The sequence below is a fragment of the Echiichthys vipera genome, assembly GCF_963691815.1.
Source record: "Echiichthys vipera genome assembly, chromosome: 5".
In the NCBI taxonomy this organism is placed as follows: Eukaryota; Metazoa; Chordata; class Actinopteri; order Perciformes; family Trachinidae; genus Echiichthys; species Echiichthys vipera.
In genome coordinates, this window is record NC_139830.1 from 4,355,093 (window position 1) to 4,382,828 (window position 27,736).

The 27,736-nt window shown below is 47.4% G+C and overlaps 1 protein-coding gene across 1 annotated transcript in view; it reads right to left on the reverse strand.

Moving 5' to 3' along the window:
* Window positions 1-27,736, reverse strand: part of ecel1 (endothelin converting enzyme-like 1) — a gene marked incomplete at both ends in the record, with an annotated part of 56,828 nt that overhangs the window by 22,744 nt on the left and 6,348 nt on the right. Inside the window, 4 exons of the mRNA XM_083913409.1 lie at window positions 1,799-1,873; window positions 2,328-2,426; window positions 8,719-8,941; window positions 25,097-25,221. Of these exons, the coding sequence (XP_083769535.1) occupies window positions 1,799-1,873; window positions 2,328-2,426; window positions 8,719-8,941; window positions 25,097-25,221 (522 nt within the window). The remainder of the gene's footprint in view (window positions 1-1,798; window positions 1,874-2,327; window positions 2,427-8,718; window positions 8,942-25,096; window positions 25,222-27,736) is intronic.

Here is a 27,736-nt window from a genome sequence, read left to right on the forward strand (position 1 = left end):
TACAAACTAAAGCAAAAACCATGTAAAACAGCATAAAGGAAAATATTCAAGTATGGTCTGAGCACCTCAGTCACTTCCTTATTTTGATCACCACCTTCACGATGCACGTCATAAGTTTAAGCTTTCTCAGAATTTGGATTACACTTTCATCCTTTCCACTCACATTTAATGAAAAACTCATCCCAGTTATCCCCAGAAGTTCAGTTCATACATCTGTTCATACAGTTGCCCCCAAATAGTCTCTGACAGCTGAGCGGCCTGCTACCAGGACTTATACGTGCCTTCTGGTTGCATCGACATACTTAAAAGTATATCATTTTTTTAAAGCTGCATCAGCAAAGTGACTCAGGTTTATTTAGTTTGAGTGAAATCGTAATGTACGACATCCGTGGTGCTGCAGAGACATCCCAACCTACGAGTCATTTTCTGCACACTTAAAGTTGCAGTCTGTAAGATTTTTATCCAGTTAATTGTCTGTTAAGTTCCTATTTAATGGTGATTGATCACATGATCGACTAATGAAAGCGCTTGTTTTTGCTGCTTTGCCCAGAAATACGATCTGAATGTCTGTGGAGACTTTCCCGCGCTAAAATCAAATGTTCCACACAGTTAGAGACGCTTTTTACGTCGTTCCCCGTCTCTCTTTGGACCTCCTATCAGTGTGGAGCATGTGAAGGCATCACACCGCATCGCTGCAGGTGAGAGCTGCCGATCTACTGACGTCACAAAGTCGACGCTGTTCAGTTCCCAAAGGAACTCTGGGAAATGAAGTTGTCTGCGGTTAAATCTTACCGCCAAAGAGGCCGCTAGAAACAACGTATCTCAATTCCTGACACACTAGGCAGATGGTTAGTTGTCAAATGTCAAGCTGGCAAGTAAGCGTCTGTTGCATAGACTGTTTAAAGATGGACACTACATCGTCACTTATCCTGTTACCGGCGCCACCATGTTGTAGTTTTGGAGCCAGTAAGGATCTGACGGAGGAGCGGCACCATCGTTCATGCCATTCCCGTTTTTATACCATTACTAACTAATTGAAACCAGACGTACAATAAAAAAACAATTACACTTGAACAAACATCAGCGTATTAAAATCAAACTAAAATGAAAGAAACCAAATTTAGCCCTTGCTCCATCTGCTGAAGGAGATGCGGGGCGGGGAGGGGGGGGTTATGAGCTATAGTGCAGCCAGAGTGAAGACAAGAGGCTGTGAAAACAAACTCATTATTTTCATTCATTCATTCATTCATCTTCAGCCTCTTGTCACTGTCGGGGTCGCGGGGGGCTGGAGCCGATCCCAGCTGACATCAGCCGTGAGGCGGGTCCACCCTGGACAGGACGCCAGTCTATCACAGGACACATAGAGACGAACAGAGACAGACAACCATTCACATGAATGGTGAATGAACCGAACACCTGCACGTCTTTGGACTGTGGGAGGAAACCGGAGAACCCGGAGAAAACCCACGCAGACACGGGGACAACATGCAAACTCCACACAGAAGGGCCCCAGCCGGGATGCGAATCTGGAACCTTCTTGCTGTGAGGCGACAGTGCTAACCACTACACCACCATGTAGCCCTCCATCCTGTTGGTCGTCTGGTTTCCCTTTTTAAAGAACGAACACAGACTACCGCCACCTGCTGGTACGGAGAGTTACGTATGTGCTAGCTGGCCAGTTGACCTTCATCGCCACTTTGATGTCGGCTTTCCACTTTCGCACAATGTATTTTTGGCTCCAGGAGAATGGGATGCTGGGAAACGTATGATGTGAGGGTGAGGGTGACCCATGACTTACCCCGTATTCTTGATCTATGAGCTCGGGCTTGAGCAGGAAGTCTGGGTATCCTGTCATCACCATCATGTGCTTCAGCTGGGAGAGAAGAAGAAGAAGAAGAAGAAGAAGAAGAGTGTGATGGAGGGAGGAAGTGGTCCAACTTCCACTAACTTATAACACACACACACACACATCAACTAATCAAGCAAACCCAAAGTAATAGGATTACAGGGAAGCTCTTTATATTCAGCATGGCCCTCTAAAGGGATTATAACTTCAGATTGTAAAAGTATTAGCAGGGATATCTTGCGGTGCAGACCCTAAATCGGCACCGCAGAGAGATCCGGATTAGGCGATCCTCCCTTCTCAATGTCAAGCCCTTGATGTATTCTATCACACCCTGCCATCTAACCGCGCAATCAATCAAAACCCCCTGGAAAGAAAGGAATGGCAAAGAAATAATTAAATCCCTTTCTCAACTGTTTACTAATCGGATCTGGCAGCGAAGTGGGTGTGTTGTGATGCAAGAGGGCTGAGTCAGGCTGCGTACCTTTGCTCTCGCCGCCTCCTTGGTGGCTTCATCCATCCAGTCCAGCTCCTGCAGCCGGAGGTCCAGCGAGTGCTTTATGTCCTCCACCAGCTCCTGTACCTGGAGGGACATCACATCATAGTGGAAGGAGGGTTCTGTTTAATACCAAATGTATCCCCATGTCCTGTATCACCCTATTGGCAGCTGAAACACACTGCAGACCACAAATCGAAGCGTCCAACCATCACTCGATTTCATTTTCAAAAACAGCACGGGGACACGGTTCTGTTTCCCAGCTGCCAGCACCGACGCCAGTCAAAGTGACTTAAATGGGACAGTTCGGCCGTCTGGTGATGGTCTAAAGGTGCAGCTGCAGTGCGACATACAGGTTCAAGCGTAATGTGAGCGAGCTCCCGAGCCAGACGAGAGAAAATCTGCTGAGTATTACTAAGGAAGAGGTAAACGAGCCAGGCCAGGATTCCCACAGTGGTGTCAAATCAAGAGGGAAGAGCCCAGCAACGAGCGGAGTCCAGCTCCTGCAGCCGGAGGTCCAGGGAGTGCTTTATGTCCTCCACCAGCTCCTGTACCTGGAGGGACATCACATCATATCTAATAACAAATCCCCATGTCCTGTATCCTTATTTGCAGCTGAAACACACCGCAGACCACAAATCGAAGCGTTCAACCATCACTCGGTTTCATTTTCAAAAACAGCACGGGGACACGGTTCTGTTTTCCAGCTGCCAGCACCGACGCCAGTCAAAGCGACTGAAATGGGACAGTTCGACCGTCTGGTGATGGTCTAAAGGTGCCGCTGCAGTGCGACATACAGGTTCAAGCGTAATGTGAGCGAGCTCCCGAGCCAGACAAGAGATAACCTGCTGAATTTAAGAGTTTTACTAAGGTAGAGGTAAACGAGCCAGGCCAGGATTCCCACAGTGGTGTCAAATCAAGAGGGAAGAGCCCAGCAACGAGCGGAGTCCAGCTCCTGCAGCCGGAGGTCCAGCGAGTGCTTTATGTCCTCCACCAGCTCCTGTACCTGGAGGGACATCACATCATATCTAATAACAAATCCCCATGTCCTGTATCACCCTATTGGCAGCTGAAACACACTGCAGACCACAAATCGAAGCGTCCAACCATCACTCGAGTTCATTTTCAAAAACAGCACGGGGACGCGGTTCTGTTTCCCAGCTGCCAGCACCGACGCCAGTCAAAGCGACTGAAATGGGACAGTTCGACCGTCTGGTGACGACCTAAAGGTGCAGCTGCAATGCGACATACAAGTTAAAGCGTAATGTGAGCGAACTCCTGAGCCAGACAAAGGAAAACCTGCTGAGTATTACTAAGGAAGAGGTCAACGAGCCACGCCAGGATTCCCACAGTGGTGGCAAACCAAGAGGGAAGAGCCCAGCAACGAGCGGAGCCACCTGCCCGATACTCGATCACTCATTGGGCGTATAGTATCCAGTCTTTAAGTCGTGACGTAAAGCCCTTTCAAAGTACTATTACTACTATTTCCAAGTCTCCTATTTCTTCAATGTGTCTTTGAACAGATAAGAGTCAATTTACCTCTTTTTCATTGATCAAAATGTCTCACTGAAGAAAGCAGTGATAGTTATTGTTTGGCGCGTTTTCGACCCGAAAATAGTATTTTGAAAGGGTGTCATGTCACGACTTAAAGAGCGGATTAGTCTGGAAATTAAAAATGCACCTGCTGGTGTCCTGATTATTACATTTACTTGTAAACAAAGTCCCTGTTGTACACGGTACATTTCCTCCAGATGTTTCTTCGTGCACCCCCCAACCTTAACCGTGACTTTCACCTTCTTCCAGTGGCTGTAGCTGGTTATTAATGTTTCAAAGTTAGGCAAATTTTTGGCGAGGGAATAACTAGCATGACCATTTTCAAGGGGGTTCCTTGACCTTTGACCTCAACATATCTGATTGAAAATGTGTTTGGGGATATAAACGGTTGATGTCTGTCCCCATAGGAGACATTTCATTGTCTAAAATGAGCTGTTAAATACAATCTGAGTGTCTGTGGCGCTAAAATCAAACACGCTGCACAGCCAGAGACGGTTTTTACGTCGTTCCCCGTCTCTCCTCGGACCTCCTATCAGTGCGGAGCATGTGAAGGCATCACGCCGCATCACTGCAGGTGAGAGCTGCCGATCTACTGACCACACACAGTCGACGCTGTTTGGTTTCCAAAGGAACTCTGGGAGATGAAGTCGCCTGCAGTTCAATCTTACCGCCAAAGAGGCCGCTAGAAACAACTTATTTGCTATCCAGTGTCTTTAATCCATCCTGTCGGTCGTCTGGTTTCCCTTTTTAAGGAACGAACACAGACTACCGCCACCTGCTGGTACGGAGAGTTACGTACGTGCTAGCTGGCCGTCGGCTGTTGCGTTGTGACTCTTCTGGTGAAAACACAGGTGATGTGCGGCGCCGCAACAGTCAACCTTCATCGCCACTTTGATGTCGGCTTTCCTCTTTCGCACTATGTATTTTTTGCTCCATGAGAATGGGATGCTGGGAAATGTATGACGTTCGTACGATGTGAGGGTGAGGATGACCCATGACTCACCCCGTATTCTAGATCTATGAGCTCGGGCTTGAGCAGGAAGTCTGGGTATCCTGTCATCCAGCCTCATGAAACTTTACAACCACAACCTAGAGACCTGGAGCATTCAGAGGAAGGATGGCTTTCACCGGGAGATTCACAATGAGGACGTTTCTGAGCAGTTTACACAACGCAAGTGCTATTCAGGCGCTGAAAAGTGCAATTCTTGCAGAAATCTCAAAGGTTTTTGATCCCAAATCACAGCATGGATTTCTCTCCGGTGTTGCTCAAGCTCTGGGTGTCTTAATGTGGGCTGTTGCGGCTTCCTTGACAAAACCCTTTGGTCGCTGAGAGTACGAGGTTGGGTCCTCAGATTCGCGGATTTAGGACGCGCTAGGAGGCTATGATTACATATACGCTGAAATCCAAATATGCTTTTGTTGCATTTATTATGAAAGAACGGCACAGAGCTATTACAGCGCAATAAAGCATGATGAGATGCATGAAATAAGGAAACCAGCAGATTAAACAGACACAAAAGTGATAAATGAATGAGTGGATAGCGGTCAACAAAAATTACGGCTACTACCCAACCCTGTCTCTCTCATCATCTGTGTCACAGGTAAGTGCGCACCTTTAGACACACACTTCCACACGTGCACACGCCCACTCCCACATGAACCACCGCCTCTGCAACACACACTCTCAAGCACGCCATGCTGCTCATCTTCAACCTGGACGTCTCCTACATGGGCTTTTGGAGGGATTTCTGACAATTTGAATCAAATCTGGAGTGGTAAAAAATGCTTTCAGTTAACACCAAATCTGTGTAACAAATGGTATCAACGCAAAAACTGCTGCAACAACGAACATAACAGAGCATTTGGACGGCCTTCCTAAAGTTAAATCATCATGTTCTAAGCCCTCGCACACGTTAAAAATGTATTTTAATTAATTAATTAATATTTATTACAGATTTCTGACTAGACAACCTTGGCAGGAAGTGCTGAGCTGCACCTCAAATGACTCTCCAGCTTTCACATGATGCACAATCACTTCTACGTGGCGTCTACTGTTGACCTGCTGAACATCCTCCGTGCATCCTAGAAACAGGTGGGTGGGTTCGTTCAAGCTGCCGTCAACAGTCAGCCTCTGCTACATTCATAGCTTAAAAGACAGGGGGTCGTGTTGTGTCCTTCAGCTGCCTCTACATTGGTGATTCAGGATAACAAGAGTCTCCTGTCTCCTGTCACTCAGCTCCAGCTCCTGAGACTCATTAATTCCCGTTCACGCTGAGGAACAGCAGCGTCTGCGAGTCAGTCAAGGCTTACAAACAGCGCCACTGGCTGCAGGTCTGGTACCTCTTGTGTTGCTAATGAGGTCTCGGACCCGCGTGGACACGCCAACGTAGAGCAGATTGATTTCCAAGCAATGTGAGAGGATCAGTGTGAACCGAACATGCAGAAAAACCCAGCGTGAGACTTTCCACCCTTTCCATCGACAGTAGACACTCGTTACATATGAGGATGGTTTGAATGATGGGATTACACTTCCTGCTCTCACTGCAGGCGCGATCTTAAACGTCCCTCTTCTCTTTTCTTTTAATTAATCAGTAAAAGCTCCACTAGATTGAAGCGTTGTTGAAATTTACACTCAGTATCTTATTAGGATCTTAAATGGAACATTAAGAGCGCGGGAACTTCAATTTCAATTAAGTTAGAGTACATAGAAAGTGATTAGCGCCCAGAACGTTTTCCAGTTGTGTCAGACGTGCTTCACGCTTTATAGTCCAGAGTTTTGGATCTTTAAAAGTTTGCAAGAGGAAGAAGAAAAGACAGCTCAACGTGAGATAAAGCGTGAAACGTAGGACCGTGAGAGTATACGTTTTTAACACCTGTGGTTTGTTTGCTCCGGTCCGCTCCACTTCCCCTTTGGTTCGGTTTCTTTTTCATATTGAGAAGAAATGCAAACTTAAATCACTACAACACACGAGAGAGCGTCCAGTTATTGGTCGGATACGTCCGGGGCGGAGAGCAAGAGCGTAAATACAAAAAGAAGCTCCTGGAGACTCCTGCACACTCTTTCAAAGGTCAAATTCAAGCACTTTCAAGGTCCGTTTTTAAGCTTTTTCAGTGCCTTAAAGCTGCGGTAAAAAAATATATTTCTACGAATGCACGGCCTTTAAGTTATTTCAATGTAATTCTGCCGCAAAATCATCCTACGGTCTTTTTAGGCACTTACATACATCAAATAATCTGTGTAACAACGATTAATGGCGAAGTCTGGGGGAGTCGCTAACAGCCGGACGTGGCTAACAGTGATTAGCTCGGGGCAGTACGGTGAAGGCATTCAACCTAAATCACTACAACACACGAGAGAGCGTCCAGTTATTGGTCGGATATTCGGGGCGGAGAGCGAGAGCGTGAATACAAAAAGAACCTCCTGGAGACTCCTGCACACTCTTTCAAAGGTCAAATTCAAGCACTTTCATGGTCCATTTTCAAGTTTTTCCAGCACCTTAAAGCTGCGGTAAAAAAATATATTTCCACGAATGCATACATACTGAAAATGATAATTTCAGGTTTTTCATTTCAGTCTCTGACTCATTTTATTTCTACTCTATAGCTGTTGAATGTAAAAGAGATGCAGATACAATTTCAAGCATTTTCAAGGATTTAAAGCACCGGTACGAACCCTGTATAAATTTACCCTTCTTGGTATTTGGAGGAGATTTTGTTTAATGCGCCCTCTCCTGTTCACTCCGATACATACTGCTGCATTTTCAGTCTTCAGCTGTAAAGATGCTGATTTAAGCGTGGAGAGCAGCTTATTCATCATAATGTAATTATGGTGGATGAACCGGGAAGCTTTCTGTTTTGCATTTTACCTGTAAAGAGAGTTTTGTGAGTTCAATTTAGCCTCTAGGGGCCAACGGCTAATATTTCGGGTGGATATCCGGGCCAAGACTACTTCTTCGGAGCCCCTTCGGTCCGATTAGCAACTCGAGAGGTGAGAATGGAGTTGAAGTGAGAGAGACTGCACCTTTACTAACACATATATAAAACCAGGGTTCGTTGAGCACCAAGAGGGTAAACGCTCCAGGGTTTCGATTCAACTGAACTAAACAAAGCAGGTGTGAAAACATCCAAAGACAAAGAAGGTGAAGAAGAAGGTGAAGAAGAAGGTGAATAAGGAGCCGATGAAAGGCTTAAAGAGGGAGCAATGGGGTTACAGAGGTTAGAAATCCCATTGGGAACCATATCCCCATGTCCCAGAGTGCACACGAGACTGAGATGAGAATACATACGGAGAAGGATTAAGGTGAAAGAGAAGGGGACCAAAGGGCAGAGGTGGATTAGTGACCAAGACCAAGGCAGAGAGCAAAAAAGAAACAAAAAAGAAAGCAGAGAGTGAGAGACAGAGACACTTCTGACTTGCATGGACGATATTTTACAGTCCCAGTACAGGAACCACAAGTCAACACAGACATGGACCCCCTACAAAATAAGAGTTCTAGTCTCAAGACGTTAAACCTGACGTCGCTGACACTATGTCCGTTTTTTATACAGTCTACGGGGGACAACTGGAGTGCAGCCAATACGTTTCATTAGCCTGGTGAGCTAACAGTGTGTAATGAATGAAATGAGGTGAAAGCAGACCACCGGTCGGGTTCAGCCGGCCCACGTCACAGTTTTAGACCTCGACATGCGGTTCACGTTTTAATTTCTGCAGCTCACTTTGAATTTAACGGCCACTTGGGTGAAATTTGGCTCCTGTCAGGATTAAATACATGAAAATGAAAATGAAAACAAGACAAAATGAAGGCCATCTTAATTAATCCCGTACCTTGGCCTTGCTCTGTGAGGAGAAGTGCTGCTGGACGAACAGCGCCCCCAGGGCCATGCCGAAGTGTTTGTTGGCCTGAGTGAGGCAGAGCCGGCCCAGCTCCAGCTGCTGCTCTGTGCCGTCGATCTCCCGAGAAAACTCGTGGATGGTGCTGCGGAAGGCGGTGGACAGGTGTTCACTTAGTGCCGCCACAATGCGCCACAGCATGTAGTTATGGAGAACCCTAGGACGGAGGAAACGAGGAGGATGGGTGAGTTACATTATCATACATTTGGTTTTGATTCATCTTTGACACCGTGACAGCTTTGGAAAACCCACGAGACAGATGCGAAAGCAAAAACAGGCAAAAGTCAGTTATCTACTTGGACACATTCATCATTTTGGTGTTTATGTTCTTCTCATTTAATATGTGAGCTGACTGCAAAACTGCTTTTATCAGTTCTTTAACAGTTACCTTCAATGATGAATTACAGGGTTTATTTAGGTTTTAATATCATACTGCTCTTTTTCCAAATGACCTAGCACAGGTTTTCTGTAAGATGACATTGCATCATTCATCCATATCCATTCCACTTGTGACCATATTTGGACAAAATGGCGGAGCGTATAGCAGCGTCAGGCTACGCTCCGCAGTCATTTCAATGGTGTTGCACTAAGCTAAACGCTAAAGAGAAACTAAAGAGCTAAAGAGAAACTGCTGCTTTTTTAAATCGCCGATTTCCCAAACGCTTTTATAGAAAGGCACAAACACACGCAACACAGACATTTTCAGGCACCGCAATGAACTTTGATGAATGGAAAACACACTGTGAGAGGGTCAAAATCCTGAGACTTTAACACAGACAACACAAAATAGGTTTACAGCTATTTAAGGGCGCACTCACACTGTGCGTCCGTCCCGTGCCCCGGGCTTTAGGGTCCTTGTCCTTGACACTGGTCAAACGAACCAGGCTTTACCCGTAAAACCTGTTCGGTCACGGTATGGAAGGACAGTGTGAGTGCGCCCTTAATGTCCACAGTGCCGTGGATATGTAACGCTAAACCTCTATCCTGTTGCTATCCTGTCAATCACACAGTAGCCCCGCCCTAAAGGATCCCCTGCTTTATGGTCTGTTTGACTCTAAATGGGACCATAATTTACTAAATGAACATCTGCTGCATTGAAGAAGACTTGAAACTAGAGATTGAGACATAAAGTCATTAGGAAAATGTTTATTGAGGAAATAAATCAGGTGAGAAGTGGAGTCTCCTCCTGCTGGACATTAGAGAGAATGCAGCTTTAAGTGGAGTCTCCTCCTGCTGGACAGTAGAGAGAATGCAGCTTTAAGTGGAGTCTCCTCCTGCTGGACATTAGAGAGAATGCAGCTTTAAGTGGAGTCTCCTCCTGCTGGACATTAGAGAGAACGCAGCTTTAAGTGGAGTCTCCCCCTGCTGGACATTAGAGAGAACGCAGCTTTAAGTGGAGTCTCCCCCTGCTGGACATTAGAGAGGATGCAGCTTTAAGTGACTCCCCCTGCTGGACATTAGAGATTATGCAGCTTTAAGTGGAGTCTCCTCCTGCTGGACATTAGTGAGAATGCAGCTTTAAGTGGAGTCTCCTCCTGCTGGACATTAGAGAGAATGCAGCTTTAAGTGGAGTCTCCTCCTGCTGGACATTAGAGAGAACGCAGCTTTAAGTGGAGTCTCCTCCTGCTGGACATTAGAGAGAACGCAGCTTTAAGTGGAGTCTCCCCCTGCTGGACATTAGAGAGAACGCAGCTTTAAGTGGAGTCTCCTCCTGCTGCACATTAGAGAGAATGCAGCTTTAAGTGGAGTCTCCTCCTGCTGGACATTAGAGAGAATGCAGCTTTAAGTGGAGTCTCCTCCTGCTGGACATTAGAGAGAATGCAGCTTTAAGTGGAGTCTCCTCCTGCTGGACATTAGAGAGAACGCAGCTTTAAGTGGAGTCTCCCCCTGCTGGACATTAGAGAGAATGCAGCTTTAAGTGGAGTCTCCCCCTGCTGCACATTAGAGAGAATGCAGCTTTAAATGGAGTCTCCTCCTGCTGGACATTAGAGAGAATGCAGCTTTAAATGGAGTCTCCTCCTGCTGGACATTAGAGAGAATGCAGCTTTAAGTGGAGTCTCCTCCTGCTGGACATTAGAGAGAATGCAGCTTTAAGTGGAGTCTCCTCCTGCTGGACATTAGAGAGAATGCAGCTTTAAGTGGAGTCTCCCCCTGCTGGACATTAGAGAGAATGCAGCTTTAAGTGGAGTCTCCTCCTGCTGGACATAAGAGAGAATGCAGCTTTAAGTGGAGTCTCCTCCTGCTGGACATTAGAGATTATGCAGCTTTAAGTGGAGTCTCCTCCTGCTGGACATTAGAGAGAATGCAGCTTTAAGTGCAGTCTCCCCCTGCTGGACATTAGAGAGAATGCAGCTTTAAGTGGAGTCTCCTCCTGCTGGACATTACAGAGAATGCAGCTTTAAGTGGAGTCTCCTCCTGCTGGACATGAGAGAGAATGCAGCTTTAAGTGGAGTCTTCCTCTGCTGCACATTAGAGAGAATGCAGCTTTAAGTGGAGTCTCCTCCTGCTGGACATTAGAGATTATGCAGCTTTAAGTGGAGTCTCCTCCTGCTGGACATTAGAGAGAATGCAGCTTTAAGTGGAGTCACCCCCTGCTGGACATTAGAGAGAATGCAGCTTTAAGTGGAGTCTCCTCCTGCTGGACATTAGAGAGAATGCAGCTTTAAGTGGAGTCTCCTCCTGCTGGACATTAGAGAGAATGCAGCTTTAAGTGGAGTCTCCTCCTGCTGGACATTAGAGAGAACGCAGCTTTAAGTGGAGTCTCCCCCTGCTGGACATTAGAGAGAATGCAGCTTTAAGTGGAGTCTCCTCCTGCTGGACATTAGAGAGAATGCAGCTTTAAGTGGAGTCTCCTCCTGCTGGACATTAGAGAGAATGCAGCTTTAAGTGGAGTCTCCTCCTGCTGGACATTAGAGAGAATACAGCTTTAAGTGGAGTCTCCTCCTGCTGGACATTAGAGAGAATGCAGCTCATTTTCTCATTGACTTCTATACAATCTGACTCATACATTTCCTTTATGCAGCCTATTTACCAGACAACGTACGTCTGTAGCAGCAAAACCCCTGAGTGTAAACTTTCCAGTTGTAAGACAGAAAAGCGTCTTATCTTTACTTTCAAAAGTTACATAGTCTCACTTTAATGTAAGACGTCCTCATGTGTGAAGTGACATCTACTGTGTCTCACTGTAATCTTGTTCCATCTGGCCCGCGGTTTTGTTTTTCCATCTGCCCTCCGAGCCACTTAAGAGTCAGAAAAGTTCGAGAGGGAGACAGTGATCGAGAGCCGATGGTGAGGAGTCAAGAGGGCCCAACAGTTTACGAACGGCTCCCTCTAATCCAGAGTGACTCACAGCGGAGAGGCGGCAGAGGGGTGAGGAAAAAATGTCGAGCGCGAGAGAGAAAATGGATCTTTCATTTATGTATTCAAGCTGCGTCTTCTCCACCAGACGACGGAGCGCTGGTCGGTCCTCGTGCCCCCACTGGGTGCACACATCTTCTCTGCCCTGCGGGGACAAATGCCCCGCGCTCCTACTGCGAGGCTCCGCGCGAACCTCGAGGCGTGTTGTTGTTATTTCCCCGTGTTTTTGTTCCCCCCCCTTAAATTCCCCTATGCATGACAGATATTAAATCAAAAAGCGCCTTGGCAACAGCACCCCGAGGTCCCGCCAACAAAGCACTTGTGAAGTAAATTTAATTGACGGGGAAAAGGGAGAGCAAGGCAGCAGGAGGTAGAGGGGAGGGAGGGGGAGTATATTAATGAGAGACTCAGGTGGTGTCCTTGATCATTAGCCACATCCGCTAATCAACATGTGTTACAGGTGCTCGTATTCATTAGCTGCTTTATGGCGTTTTGTCGTCACCTGCTTGTTTCAGATTGTTTGTGTCGTCACACTTGGACAGGTGTGAGTTTATACAATTATGCACGTGTGTGTGTCGGAGTGTGTGCGCAGCAGATAATGTTCCAACGACAGCCTTTTTTTACTGTATGCGTGAGAGAGATGAGAACTCGAGGCATCTTTGCAGAAAAGTATCCACGGTAATCATTCAGAGCAAAGCTGGAATCATACTTGACACTAAACGAGAGTTCTGGATTTACAGATTTCCCCCACTGAAATCATGTATTTTATGTGGTCAGGCTGTATTGTGATTACATTTTGAGTTCAATTTCCCACTGTAAATGTGTTCTTTCATGCATGTGTAATATCCGGCGGTAAAGTCTGACGTAACACACTTTCAAAATACTACGTTGTTTTTTTAAAACTCAGATCAAACAACACAAGGCTTGGACCAGCTTGGGTCCTGGAATCGTATTTTGAAAGGATGTTACGTCACGATTTAACAGCCGGATAGACGGATGGTTGGCTACGACATACACCCAAACAAAAATGCTTGGTTAGAAAGGTGCAACCGAACGCTCAACAAGACATATTTAAGTTAACAAAAGTAAAATTGACTTCATGAATTAACTGATGGGACTTACTAAGGTTCTATCGTGACCATGGACTGTGTTAAAAATGTACGTAGCTTCTACGTCAAGGTCCGTTCTCTCTACTTGATTCAATCGTCCTCGTCTACGAGAGTTGCCATCATTTCCTCCGCCTCATTTCCTCTGACCAAAAAAGGGCATGTATGTGACGTTGGGGGGAGGGAGATACGATTATGTGGCTGACGTTTACCTCCGAGGAGAAGTGAGGGCCAGAGGCTAGCTGTCACTCAAGAGGCCACGCCCGTAATTATTCATAAACTTTAACCTCCGATAAAATAAAAACTATCCCGGTACAAAAACAACAAACAACAAACTGCTGGACATTAGAGAGAATGCAGCTTTAAGTGGAGTTTCCTCCTGCTGGACATTAGAGAGAATGCAGCTTTAAGTGGAGTCTCCTCCTGCTGGACATTAGAGAGAACGCAGCTTTAAGTGGAGTCTCCTCCTGCTGGACATAAGAGAGAATGCAGCTTTAAGTGGAGTCTCCTCCTGCTGGACATTAGAGAGAATGCAGCTTTAAGTGGAGTCTCCTCCTGCTGGACATTAGAGAGAATGCAGCTTTAAGTGGAGTCTCCTCCTGCTGGACATTAGAGAGAATGCAGCTTTAAGTGGAGTCTCCTCCTGCTGGACATTAGAGAGAATGCAGCTTTAAGTGGAGTCTCCTCCTGCTGGACATTAGAGAGAATGCAGCTTCATTTCAGAGTGCGATGTGTTATAAAGAGAAGATTACTGAGGCAATTTCCTTAACGTGATCTTCTCTCTCATCCATCTCTACCTCGACTACAGAGCCCGTACGCAGTTGGTCGGCAGCTACACAGTAGACCTTTAATAATGTAACGCCAACCTTTAACACACTATCTCTTTAACGTATCTATCACTGTTTTAAATCGGGACTCCTTCAACATGGGGCGGCTGCGACTCGGAGGCAGAGCTGGTCGTCTTCCATTCGAGAGATCATGCGGTTCAATCCCCGGCTCCTCCTGCATGTCAAAGTGTCCTTGGGCAAGACATTGAACCCCAGATTCTCCTTGTGTTGGCATTGGTGTGTAAATGTGGTGTGAATGGTTAGATTAGATGGTCTGTAGATGTCCACTGCCATCAGTGTGAATGTCTGTGTGAACGGGTGAATGTGGCAAGTAGTGTGAAAGCGCCTTGAGTAGTCAGAAGATTAGAAAGGGGCTTTATTAGTCCAAGTCCATTAACCAACATAAACCCTCAGTTTTTGTTAAACTTTGCGTCACAAAATGGGGAATATAAATGGACAATAAGGGCGCACTCACACTGTCCATCCGTACCGTGCCCAAACAGGTTTTACAGGTAAAGCCTGGTTCATTTGACCAGTGTGAGTGCAACCGTACCGCGCCTAGCTTCTGCACGCTGCCGTCCACGGCCCGTTTGGGAGAGATGGGCTTTTGTAGAGCACGTTTGCTCATGTATGAGCACGAGCGCGCACACGTTTACGAGCACGAGGCCTACGGCGGTTCTGAGGTCATTTCCTGTGCGCCTGTTGGGACATAGAAAAAAGTAGGAGGGACCATGCGCGGACATTTCAAACAATGGCGGTGAAAGGTTCACGTTGGTGTGATGCGGAGGTGGAGTGTTTACTGCAGATTTGGTCGATGAAAAGATTCAAAAACAGTCGTCAAGACGCACAAAAACTCCGAGGTCTACGGAAAGATCTGGAAACAAAGCCACGCATCGCCATGACGTCATCAATGCGTGTGACGTGTTACGGCGTGATGACGTATAGGCAGCAAGAAGCATTCTCCGAGGCCCAGGTAGTGTGAGTACAAACGGGCCTGGAGGGGGGGACAAGGACCCTAAAGCACGGGGCACGGGACGAGCGGACAGTGTGAGTGCGCCCTAAATGTGTCTTTGGCTCTCTAGAAACTTCCTTAAAAGCTCAAATCAGCCCCGCTCTCCACTACACGGTCACACGCGTGCACGCCAGTGTGCCCTTTGTGCCCTAATGGAGTCACAGCGCAGCCAAATGAAAGCACGAGGCCTGACGGTGAGAGCTTTGTACGGATCAAGCAGTGGGTCTTAATCACCGGAGGACTGAGTGAAGGCTCATTAGCTGAATGGATTTTAATGGGGCTAGTTAGAGAGATGAAAAGACACCGTCCCCTTGCACTGCATCAACACATTACCACGGGTAATGACCCTGTAGGTAATGGGGGAGGGAGGGACACCTCTGGTCTACACTTCACTCTCAGGTGAGGAGAGATTTTAATGTCAAATAATACGATGAAACACAAGAACACACACAAGCTCTCAAACCGCAAAGAGACAGAAAATCACACATTCATTTGTTATTTTGAGACTTTTATCCAAAGCACCTTTTAGTAGCATGACAGCATGTATTTTCAGCCCTGGACGCCCCGCTCTGGAAGCCGCAGCGCCATGAAATGCACCATGTGGCGAACAGTTTCATCCTAAAATGCTTTACAACCACCGTGCGGGTGCAACAGACCCCGGGAGGCGGCGACGACTCGGCTGTTTCACTTCTATGGACACACACGCGTAAATAAACACATGAAACAACGCTCTCTCTTCCTCTCTCGCAAGGACTGATATGCTCCGCGGAAACAACACATACTCGCATATGCACACACACACACACACACACACACACACCCTCGAGAGTGATGGAGGGAGAGAGCGGTGGCGAGGGGGGAGTGTGTGAGAGATAGAGACGCTGGTGTTGTCATTATGCTTTCCCCTTCATTGGGGGCCTGTTCATCTGGCTAATGGGATTGGCTGCAGTCATTGCAGACACACACACACACACACACGCACGCACACACTGGAGGAGGGAGAGAGAAGAAAAGGAAAAGAAGGATGGAGGATAAGGAGACGGAGGTGTGACTGCTCTTGTCAGTAGACTTGTATGATGGGGAAGCCATCAATGGGAGAACACGGGAGGGGGCGGAGGGAGAGGACAATGAAGAGGAGGCTTCGGTCAATAGATGCCCGTTAAGATGGAGAGCGCGAATTGTCAGTGTTGAGAAATGGACGGGAGGAAAATGGGGGTGCGATGGATGGATCCGAGTTGTCAATAGCAACCCTCAAACTGCTGAGAATGAAGAAGAGAGGAGGAGGAGAGAAATGATGCGTAGAAGGAGACAAATGGCCGGTAAGAGGAGAGGAAGTGGATGGATGGATGGAGAAAAACAGGAAGTAGACAAAAGCCGATGTTTTGTTATGAAATGCTCCCAATCAAACAGTTCAATGTAAACTTCCTGATCGTTTATGTATTTCCGCGGGGATATGACACAATAGGTGCAACCAGAAGGGAACTTGGTCCTCTTCTTCGTATATTTTAGGGCGCACTCAAACTGTCCTTTCGCACCGCGCAACGGGCTTTAGGGTACTTGTCCCCCCCTCCAGGCCCGTTTGTACTCACACTACCTGGGCCTCGGCGAATGCTTCTTGCTGCCTATACGTCATCACGCCGTAACACGTCACACGCATTGATGACGTCATCGCAATGCGTCGCTTTGTTTAAAATTGCAGTATCTAATAAAACACTACATGCAGGGTAACGTTTATAGCCTGTTCTTTGACGTTTTACCTCTCACAAATTGTGTTTTCACGGGCGCCGCCATTGTTCTCCGACATATCTTGTTAGCTATCTTGTTGCGGTCGGGGTTGGTTGAGCTCCCCCGAGTTTGCGAGTCGGAGGATCCACTTCGACAAGTGTTCAAGTTCCGAGTTGGAGGTCCGAATGTTCCGACCTCCCGGGGCACTGTAACGCAGCGTTAACACAGCTCATGTATAAAGCTGAAAATGAAACAGTGAAACAAAGCAGAGAAAGTACAAACAGGGACGCAGGAGAGAAACCCGTGATGCACAATGGCTCATTTAAGGAAACCAGCCCCGGTTCTCCTACCTGTTTAGACCTACAATTGATAAAAGTGACGCGTTGTAGCAAAAGTCACACTGAAAAGACAAGTGTAACCACGGGCAAAGACGCAACAAAGACAAAATTGTGAAAAATTGTGAGAAAGAGTGAAAAAGAAGACAGTGAAAAGACAAATCAGCAGAAACACGATGAAGGAGGGAAGTGAAAAGAGACGAATGGATGAAGGAGAGGAGATGGAAAGAACTGGCGTCGATTTCAAATGTTATCGCTCCGTTGAACGGGTCGTTATCAGTGGTTATCAGCCTCACAGAGACGGGTTAGAAGAAGCCTGCTACACCCACCAGCAGGTTCAGACGCCCGTTATCGTCTGTTCACATGGTAACGATCGCCGTTAGCTTCCTCAGGACCCCCTTTGGCGCCACTTTCTCTCAGGGTGTCCCGTAGTGAATTCAAACAAATCCAAGACGGAGAGTAGGGTCACACCGCCTCATATCTATAGGAGTGATAACTGATAACCCACCATTCACTCAGGGTGGGCATACATTCATTTTTAACCACCCGTCCTGTCACACTTTTCCTCCGACTCGACAGGAATCCAAACTTTCCTCCTCGGCTTTAATCCAGTATTTATACCACTGTCAGCTTCTTCCGGCCTCTTCCAACTGGTTTAAATCTTTAAAGTGAACTCTTGGACAGTATATGTGTGTGTGTGTGTGTGTGTGTGTGTGTGTGTGTGTGTGTGTGTGTGTGTGTGTGTGTGTGTGTGTGTGTGTGTGTGTGTGTGCAAGTGAGTGACAGATCCAGCAGAGTTTGGAAAAGTACAAAAGAGTTTTGTCTGTGCTCCATTTGTGGACTAGGAAGGAACAAAACCTCCTCTCCGTCTGCTCTACTGGACGATTATACAACGGGCCAACACCTCTGCCACGACCCCTGACCCCCACAGTGTGTGTGTGTGTGTGTGTGTGTGTGTGTGTGTGCAGGAGATTAATGTAAACAGACATGCAATTCTCTGGAATGCTTTTTGCACGTCTGGATCAGCAGCTGGGCGACCACACGGCGGGTTAATCGTTCTCGTTCTATCGAGCTCGTGCAACGGCACTGCAGAAAAATACCAACTCCCCATATTTATTAAAACGACTTCACCATGAACACAACTGTTGTGTATCATCACGCCGTAACACGTCACACGCATTGATGACGTCATGGCGATGCATGGCTTTGTTTCCAGATCTTTCCGTAGACCTCTGAGTTTTTGTGCGTCTTGTCGACTGTTTTTGAATCTTTTCATCGACCAAATCTGCAGTAAACACTCCACCTCCGCATCACACCAACGTGAACCTTTCACCGCCATTGTTTTAAATGTCCGCGCATGGTCCCTCCTTCTTTTTTCTATGTCCCAACAGGCGCACAGGAAATGACCTCAGAACCGCCGTAGGCCTCGCGCTCGTACACGTGCGCACGCTCGGGCTCGTACATGTGTGCACGTGCTTTACAAAAGCCCACCTCTAGCAAACGGGCCGAGAACGGCAAGCGAAGCTCCTGGGCGCTGTACGGTTGCACTCACACTGGTCAAACGAACTAGACTTTACCCGTATAACCTGTTTGGGCACGATACGGATGGACAGTGTGAGTGCGCCCTTAAATAGTATCTTGGTCTTCTTAATTCCTCCTATATACTTTTAATTTGTATTTTTACTGGTATTATTATATTATTTGACAATACATGCCGCCCAGCCCTGATACCAATAAAAGTACCTACTTTCATATAAGACCCTTACTGATATTGAAGCAGTGTTTCATTAAATTAATTACTAAGATTTAGGGCGCACTCACACTGTTCTTCCGCACCGGGCCAAAAACGTTTTTTCAGCTAAAGCCTAGTGTGTTTGAGCAGTGTGAGTGCAACCGCTCCACGCATAACTGCGGCCAGCGGGCCGTCCATGAAAAGAAGGAGGGACCATGCGCGGACATTTAACAACAACAACAATGGCGGTGAAAGGTTCACGTTGGTGTGATGCGGAGGTGGAGTGTTTACTGCAGATTTGGTCGATGAAAAGATTCAAAAACAGTCGACAAGACGCACAAAAACTCTGAGGTCTACGGAAAGATCTGGAAACAAAGCCACGCATCGCCATGACGTCATCAATGCGTGTGATGTGTTACGGCGTGATGACGTATAGGCAGCAAGAAGCATTCGCGCGAGGCCCAGGTAGTGTGAGTACAAATGGGCCCGGGGCGCGGGGGGAGAGGACAGTGTGAGTGCGCCCTAATGATCAATGAACACATATCTGCAGAAAAAGGAGATGAAACTTCCCTGTTTTTCCTCTTTTTTGGTGACAAGATTTCACACCATCAGGTTCCCAATCTCCGGTGTTGTCCCCTCGTGAGTGCGAACACACTTTCCCAAGTGTGTGTACGCATTTGTTAGCATGAGGCGTGTTGCTTGCTGTGTGACTTGCGAAGTAACAGGCTATAACGGAGAGACCCCTGGATGTGAGGAACCGGGGCGTTTTTTAACACAAGCGCTCATAAGCTATGCTAATGAGCGACACCCCACAGGAAATGGAATCGCTCTAAATCTCCTCCATTTGTATGAGTTTGCAAACACCAACCTGTGTTTAAACCCCTAAAAAAGAATTTCTTTTGGAGACGACCTGCAGACGCACTCGAAGGTGGGAGGACGACGGAGGATGGGAAAGAAGTGAAAAGAGATTAAAAAGAGAAAGAAAAGGCGGAGAGCAGGTGATGAGAAGGAGGGTGCCGGGAGGTAGAGAAGTGACAGAGGCTGGAGATGGATGGAAAACAATGGGAGCGGTGCAGATGGGAGAGCGGGGTTGCGGGGGGGAGATGGAGGCAGAATACGGGGAACGGAGGGTTATCATGCAAAGTTGAGAGGCAGAGGTGTAGTTGTGGGAGGAGGAGACAGATGGAGAGAGCCGGAGAGCAGGAGCCTGAAGACAAGAGGGGTTGGTGAAGGGAGACGAAAAAGACACACAAAGAAAGTCTTAAAGAATTCAAACCGCGGCCTCCCACTGTCATCGTGCAGAAGCTCATTCACGCCAGGAGAAGAAAAACAACATTTAATGTTAAATATCCCAAAAAAGAAGAGATTTACTTTACAGGTTCTCTGCGTCAGACGCGTTCTCACGTATTGGAAGTACTCTGGTTGGTCTAAGGCGGAGGGGGGCGCCTGGGTAAAGTGTGCAGGAGGCGGGACATGACGTGGTTTACGTTGGTTATGTTTGCTGTTCCTTGAATTTGTCTCACGATTTGGCGTTGAATGCTGACGCTGAATCCTCCTGAGGCCCCGTTTACACGTACACGGATATTTTTTTTATAAAACAGAGACATTTCCCTGAGTTTCTACCCTTCGTTTACACACAAACAGACAATTCAGGCTCCGGACTGCAACCAAATGCGAGTGTGCGACTTAATTTAACATCTGGTCGCACACATGCTACCTGATGTCTCGCCATTTCAATATGTAAGAGGCTGAACAGCAACAGAGCAAAAGATAAGACAGGAATGATATGAAGGCAGTGTAAGAAGATAGTGCCGTCAGCGCCGTGACACAAACACGTGAGCTCCCGCAGCTTCGTTAACATCAGGCTACAAGTTATAGTCACAGTGTCGCCAGTGGCGTAGCTCAATTATCTGGGGCCCCCCTGCAGAGTCCAACCAGGAGGCCCCTCGCACAAACCAACATAGGCCGACCACTCACCTTGCTTGACTGGCTGGCCAGCGACGCATTAAGTCTATGTGCCTACGTTACATTTGTGCCTTCTTCACTTTCTACACAGTTTAATAAAAGTAAACATGTTTGAGTGTTTTTAGAAAACTATTTTTAAATGTCACCTAAGCGCTTCAGTCATGACCGAAGGAACAAGGTCGCGGGTACAAGCGTCTGAAATGTGTTTCCTCAGGAGGGGGTCTGGAGTCTCCCTTAGAGAGAGGGGGAGAAGTTCAGCATCCGTGAGGAACTCGGAGTAGAGCCGCTGCTCCTTTGTGTTGAAAGGAGCCAGTTGAGGTGGTTCAGGATCATCTGGTAAGGATGAACCCTGGGCGCCTCCCTAGGGAGGTGTTCCAGGCACGTCCAGCCGGGAGGAGGCCTCGGGGAAGACCCAGGACCAGGTGGAGAGATTAGATCTCCACACTGGCCTGGGAACGCCTCAGGATCCCCCAGTTAGAGCTGGTTAATGTGGCCCGGGAAAGGGAAGTTTGGGGTCCCCTGCTAAAGCTGCTGCCCCCGCGACCTGACCCCGGATAAGAGGTTGAAGATGAGATGAGATGAGATGAGATGAGATGAGATGAGGGACCTAAGCGCTTCAGTTGTCATTTGAACCATTTAAGTGAAAACAGTGGTTGAAACATGTTGACGTTTAGTGATTTAGCCACTACAACAACGCCTTTTTAGATATTTCCTTCCACTTTTCCAGTGCTTGGGTGCCTTCCTGTTCCTGGTGAACTGAGTCATGCTTAGCTTGCTTAGCTCAAGATAAATGGAGCATTTTTCGCCGTCACTTGCTTTAGATGTGGCTGGCATTTGATTCCCCCCAAAGTTTACAAGCGAAGAAGAATGAGAAGTCGATTTAAACTTTCAGAGTGCGGCTCCACGCCGAAGCCCGTATCAGCCCCGAACGTTATAGCTGACTGAGTGAGAGTGTGATAAAAGGCGGAGGAGACAGGATGTCAGATAGACACAGGTGGAGAGAACAAAAGACAGGGACGGAGGATGATTGAAACGTAGTGTAGAATCTATTACTAAAGCCATCAGGGGGGATGGATAGACAGACAACTCAAAGAGAAGATTGGTAAACAACAAGGGAAGAGACAGAGCATCGACACCGCGACCTGAGGAGAAGTGAACCCGAGCTAATGGATGTGACGGCGGCGGCGATGGCAGGTGAATATTTTCTACAAAGGGGATTATGAATCCCATAATGATAACTTAACGCGTGTTGTGATTAAAAAGTCCATTTCACAAAGAAGGGGGAGAGCTGCGGGAGAGCAGATAAAAGAGATCAGAAACAGCTGAAAGAAGATCTTTTGTTGTGGCGGAGAAAAGGCAGCGGCATCAAACACCAAACAGGAAATGTAAAGTGGAGCATAATCCTTATTTGTAGCCTGTAGAAATATGAATGGATACAGAAAAGAGACGGAGATCACATCAGCCGAGGCGCCAAATTGGGCATGAGGCGCAAATAGGTGGAAACGACCCCTTCCCTGCTTTCTAACCCCTACTTCGACCCCCCTTGCTCAGACTTCTTGACCTTCATTTTGATCTTGACTACACGCCTGTAGAAATTCGTGACTCTTTCTTGCACGGTTGCCATTAAGAGCCTACTCACACTGTCCTTTTGGCCGCGGCCAAAACCGGTTTTTCAGCTAAAGCCTAGTACCTTTAAGCAGTGTGAGTGCACACGCTCCGCGCACAACTGAAAGAGGTGGGCTTTAGCGGAGCCGTTTGCACATGTACGAGCACGAGCGTGCGCACGAGCACGAGCCCTACGGCAGTAGCGTTATGTGCGCCTGTTCGGACATGTAAATAGAAGGAGGGACCATGCGCGGACATTTAACAACAACAACAATGGCGGTGAAAGGTTCACGTTGGTGTGATGCGGAGGTGGAGTGTTTACTGCAGATTTGGTCAGATGAAAATATTCAAAAACAGTCGACAAGATGCACAAAAACTCCGAGGTCTATGGAAAGATCTGGAAACAAAGCCACACACACGCGATCAATGCGTGTGACGTGTTACGGTGTGATGGCGTATGGACAGCAAGAAGCATTGGCCAGCCCTGGCAGTGTGAGTACAAACGGGGCTGGGGCGCGGGGGGGAGAGGGAGGGGGGACAAGTACCCTAAAGTCCGGGTCGCGGTCCGGGAGGACAGTGTGAGTACGCTCTAAAATCTAACCGCAGACAGACGGACAGACAGACATATACAGTATAGTCACCAAGTTGACAAGCTGTAGCTAAATTTCAGTTTCAACCCCAAATTTAAACAAATGTCTGATGCTTTGAGTTCATTTAAAGGTTCTTGTTCTTGTTATTCGAGACACCGATGGCCGTTAGCAAACTGCAGTTAGCATCCTGTTGCTCGCACAAACATGCTCGGACACGCATTAGCCGCAAGCAATCACCGACCAAAAACAGTGAGGCCGGCATCATGTTAGTATGATTCAGTAAAATTACAATGATATCAACAATAACGCTAGCTTGCCGTTTGCAACTCACTCCATCAGCCAACGCCACGAAGCATCCGACGGCAGATTCATGCAGTCAAGACACAGCCACCTTTGGTTACAGTGAGCTAACATTAGCAAGCAAGCTAACATTAGCCTGCTAGCTGTAACTTACTATGCTGCATGGTTCTGGTCGGTTGCTTTGCAATGTAACTTGTTGACGTTATCCAGTCTAGGCAGTATTTTGCTCAGCTAGCTAGCGATTCATCCGCATTAGCAAGTTAGCTAACCATAGCAGCTCATCATGAGAGGAGAGTGCACAAAGCAGGTTGTACTTCCTGAGGAGACTGAGGTCCTTCAACATCCGCAGCAAACTGCTGTGGATGTTTTACCAGTCTGTGGTCACCAGTGTGCTCTTCTACACTGTGGTGTGCTGGGGGGGGGGGGGGGGGGGGGGGGCGTATCCAAGAAGGGCACCTCCAGACTGGATAAACTGATCAGGTGGGCCGGCTCTGTTCGTCTCTATGTGTCCTGCGATAGACTGGCGTCCTGTCCAGGGTGTACCCCGCCTCAAGCCCGATGTCAGCTGGGATCGGCTCCAGCCCCCCGCGACCCCGATAGGGACAAGCGGTTGAAGATGAGTGAGTGAGAGTTTATTGGTTATCCTATACTGTATTTTTTATACTTCCCTTGTGTTTTTGTAAGATGCTGGAAATTCAATTTCCTTGCGGGAGTTCATCCCAAAGGATCAATAAAGAAAAGTCTAACAACACAGGAATCAGGATACCGCTTCTACAGTTCTTATTGTTATGAAACTATGACGTTATGTAACCGCGCTCATGGCTAAGTCGTTTAATCCCAACATCCCCAAATCCAAGTGGTGGGAAACTTAAAAGAAAATCCCTCCAGGTGTTCCTGAGATATCACCTTCACAAGAAAGGGACGGACGGACGGACGACCTGAAACTATTACCTCTCCGACCACACCTGTCGGGGGCGTGTAGGCTAATTACCATAATGTTATGAACTTGGACAAACATGCATCCAGTCTCATACATGAATGACAAGCAAGTAATCCACCGCCAGTCGTCCGTGCATGAGGGCTGAGTGCTGGGGTGTGTGTGTGAAGAGCACAGCAACTATTGGCGAGCTGTCAGTTGCTGTGACACACACCCTGACATGCGGCGGCCCCTTGAGCCCCCCCCGGAGCCTGTCGAGAAAACAGGGGAAAGAAGTGTGTGTGTGTGTATGTGTGTGTGTATGTGTACGTCCATGTGCGTCTATATGAGTCTGCAGGTGGTAGAAAGGTGTGGGTGTAAATCAATAATAATCAGCTGCAGAACCCAACTGGAAGTTCACCCAACAGGCTTAACACACACACACACACACGCACACACACACACACACACACACGAACGCAAACGCAAACACATACACACAGGCACAAATGCAAACACACACACCAACACACACACATGCATAGCAGCACTCAAAAACCAATCCATACACGTCGTGACACTATGTTGTAGCCCAAACTATAGAGGCAGCCCTAACCCAAAGGACCCACACACACACACACACAGACCCACACACACACACACACACACACACACACACACACTAAAAACAACCTCAAACAAAAGCGCTTACTCGCGCTCAAAAAGTACAGACTCAAAAATGCCTGCCTCTAATTTCATCGATTCTCCACACACCTCCGCACCCTCATCCCCTCATCCCCTCATCTTTCCCTCCCCTCCTTTCTCTCTCTCCGTTTCTTTACCTCTTCGACGTGGTCTTGATGATGTCAGAGACTTTCTGTATGTAGTCGGTGGCGAGCACGACGATCTCCTCGTCTTCTGAGAAGCTGTCGTGGAAGATTTTGTCCAGCAGGCGTTTCCAGTGAAGCTGTGTCGAGGAAGAGGAAGGATGTTTGAGTTTAACGACAACAACTTGACTGACTCGTGAGTTCGATCCCGAGCTAGCATGACAACTTATGTTGAGCCCGTTTGCATAGAACTAAAGTTACATCCGGGTAACTTCTACCGCTATGAGAGCAACTTGACAACTGACACATTCCCTCAAACAGAACTATAAAGACTGATCAGGCAGGTGACGTTATCTTTAGCATTGTCAGGAACAACTAAACATAGAGTCATTACCAAGGACAGCTACACGCTCTCTTCCTGTTTTTAGCATCTGCAGTCACTTCAGCAACCACAGACGCACTCGTCGGCTAACGTGGTCACTCGTTAAAGCGAAACAGCAGCGCTTGGTGAAGTCAACGGGCTGCTTTCGGCTCAGATTGTCAGGATTCCTGTCCTGTCAGTCTCTTCCCTCTTACGTTTGTGTGAGTCTGTCTCCCTCTGTGTGTTTCTCCCTGCTTGTGTCTTTTCCCGTGTGTTTGTCTGTTGGAGCTGGTCGGCGTGGTCCCGCCCAGCTGTGGCTCATCAGCTCTGGAGGGACAAAAAAGCCGGATGTGGCTCACATTCGGCGCCAGACTGTTTTCGCATTTACGTGGTATCGTGTCTCTCTTGGTTGGCTCCAAATTACCCATGCTCGTTTGTTACATCCGGTTAGCACTGTCGCCTCACAGCGAGAGAGTTCCTGTTACGAATCCCAGCTGGGGCCCTTCTGTGCGGAGTTTGCGTGTTCTCCCCGTGTCTGCGTGGGTTTTCTCCGGGTTCTCCGGTTTCCTCCCACAGTCCAAAGACGTGCAGGTGTTCGGTTCATTGATGACTCTAAATCACCCGTAGGTGTGAATGGTTGTCTGTCTCTGTTCGTCTCTATGTGTCCTGTGATAGACTGGTGTCCTGTCCAGGGTGTACCCCGCCTCACGGCCGATGTCAGCTGGGATCGGCTCCAGCCCCCCGTGACCCCGACGGGGACAAGCGGTTGAAGATGAATGAATGAACGCTCACACTGTGGCTCAGTGACTATGTCTATAGAAGCACTTATATGGCCTTTAAAATATAAACCCCAAAATATGCAGCCCCCCTTTTTTCAGGCGGCTTTCCAGGAAATTACATCATCTTCTATTTGGTAGAAGACGGTAATTAGGGCGTCTTAAAGAAGTCTTAGGGCGTCTTCCAGTGCAGACAGATGTGCGTCCTCCACAGAGCTGGGTCTGTCCCACGTTCCTGTCTGTTATAGTGAAGGTTTTCGTTGCCACCGTACTCTACGGGGGAATTGTTGGGTCTCTGTAAATCATAAATAAGTCATAGAGTGTGGTCTTTACCTACTCTGTAAAGTGTCCTGAGATAACATTTGTTATGATTTGGCACTATAAATAAAATTGAATTGAATTGAATTAAATGTAAACATCATCGCTCTTTGGTTGAACTGTTAACACCGAAGCCCAGAGATGTGTGCAGGATCACAAGCTGCCTTTAGAGCAGGGATGTCAAAGTCAAATACATCAGAGGGCCAAAAAAACACATTTTGGGGTCTGAAAGTTGACATCTGCCCACTTGCGGCGCTGCAGTGAGTTTGCGGGCTACCGTTGCATTGTGGGTAATGTAGTTTTGGTGCGTGAAAAACACCAGCAGGCGGCTGTGGCGTGCGGGCCGGTTCTAATACTAATCAAATATCATCCCGGGGGCCAAGATCTTTCATTTGCCGGCCGGATCTGATCCGCGGGCCTTGACTATGACACCCATGCTTTAGATCAGGGATGTCAAAGTCAAACACATCAGAGGGCCGAAAAAACTAATTTGCCGAGGGCCGGACTGGTTCAATGTTTATTAAAACATATTAAAATGATGCATTTAACCTGTTGAACCAGGACCTCACACAGTGTACCGTGTTTTATTTAATAAATAAATTAATAATCCAATATTTTTGTACGGCTCTGTCAGACAAATAATGAAGCCGAGGCGGCCCACTTGCGTGAGTTTGAGTTTGTGGGCTACCGTTGCATTGTGGGTAAAGTAGTTTTGGTGCGTGAAAAACACCAGCAGGCGGCTGTGGCGTGCGGGCCGGTTCTAATACTCATCAAATATCAAATATCATCCCGGGGGCCAAGATCATTCATTCGCCGGCCGGATCTGGCCCCCAGGCCTTCACTTTGACACCCATGCTTTAGATCATCAACAGTGATATTTGCTTCTTGTAAACTATGTTTTTGTTTTTTAAGTGTTTAGTTAGTTGCACGCCGGCCTCCTAGTAACTCTTTTCTTTTTAACAGTGATTCAAATTTGTTAGTGACGACACATTTGGACTCGAGATCCAAGTTAAAGCACAAAAATCGACACTTCAGCCATTTATGGTTTTCTGGTTGAAGCTCTAATCACTGATCTGTTTCTTCTTCCCTTGCGTCTTGTCAGCGTCTCCGGTCTTATTTTCAAACCCTCACACTTTCTCTGTTTGTGTAGTTTTTTGGCTGACGAGCTCAAAATCAAACTCTTTATCTCCCTCTCAGAAC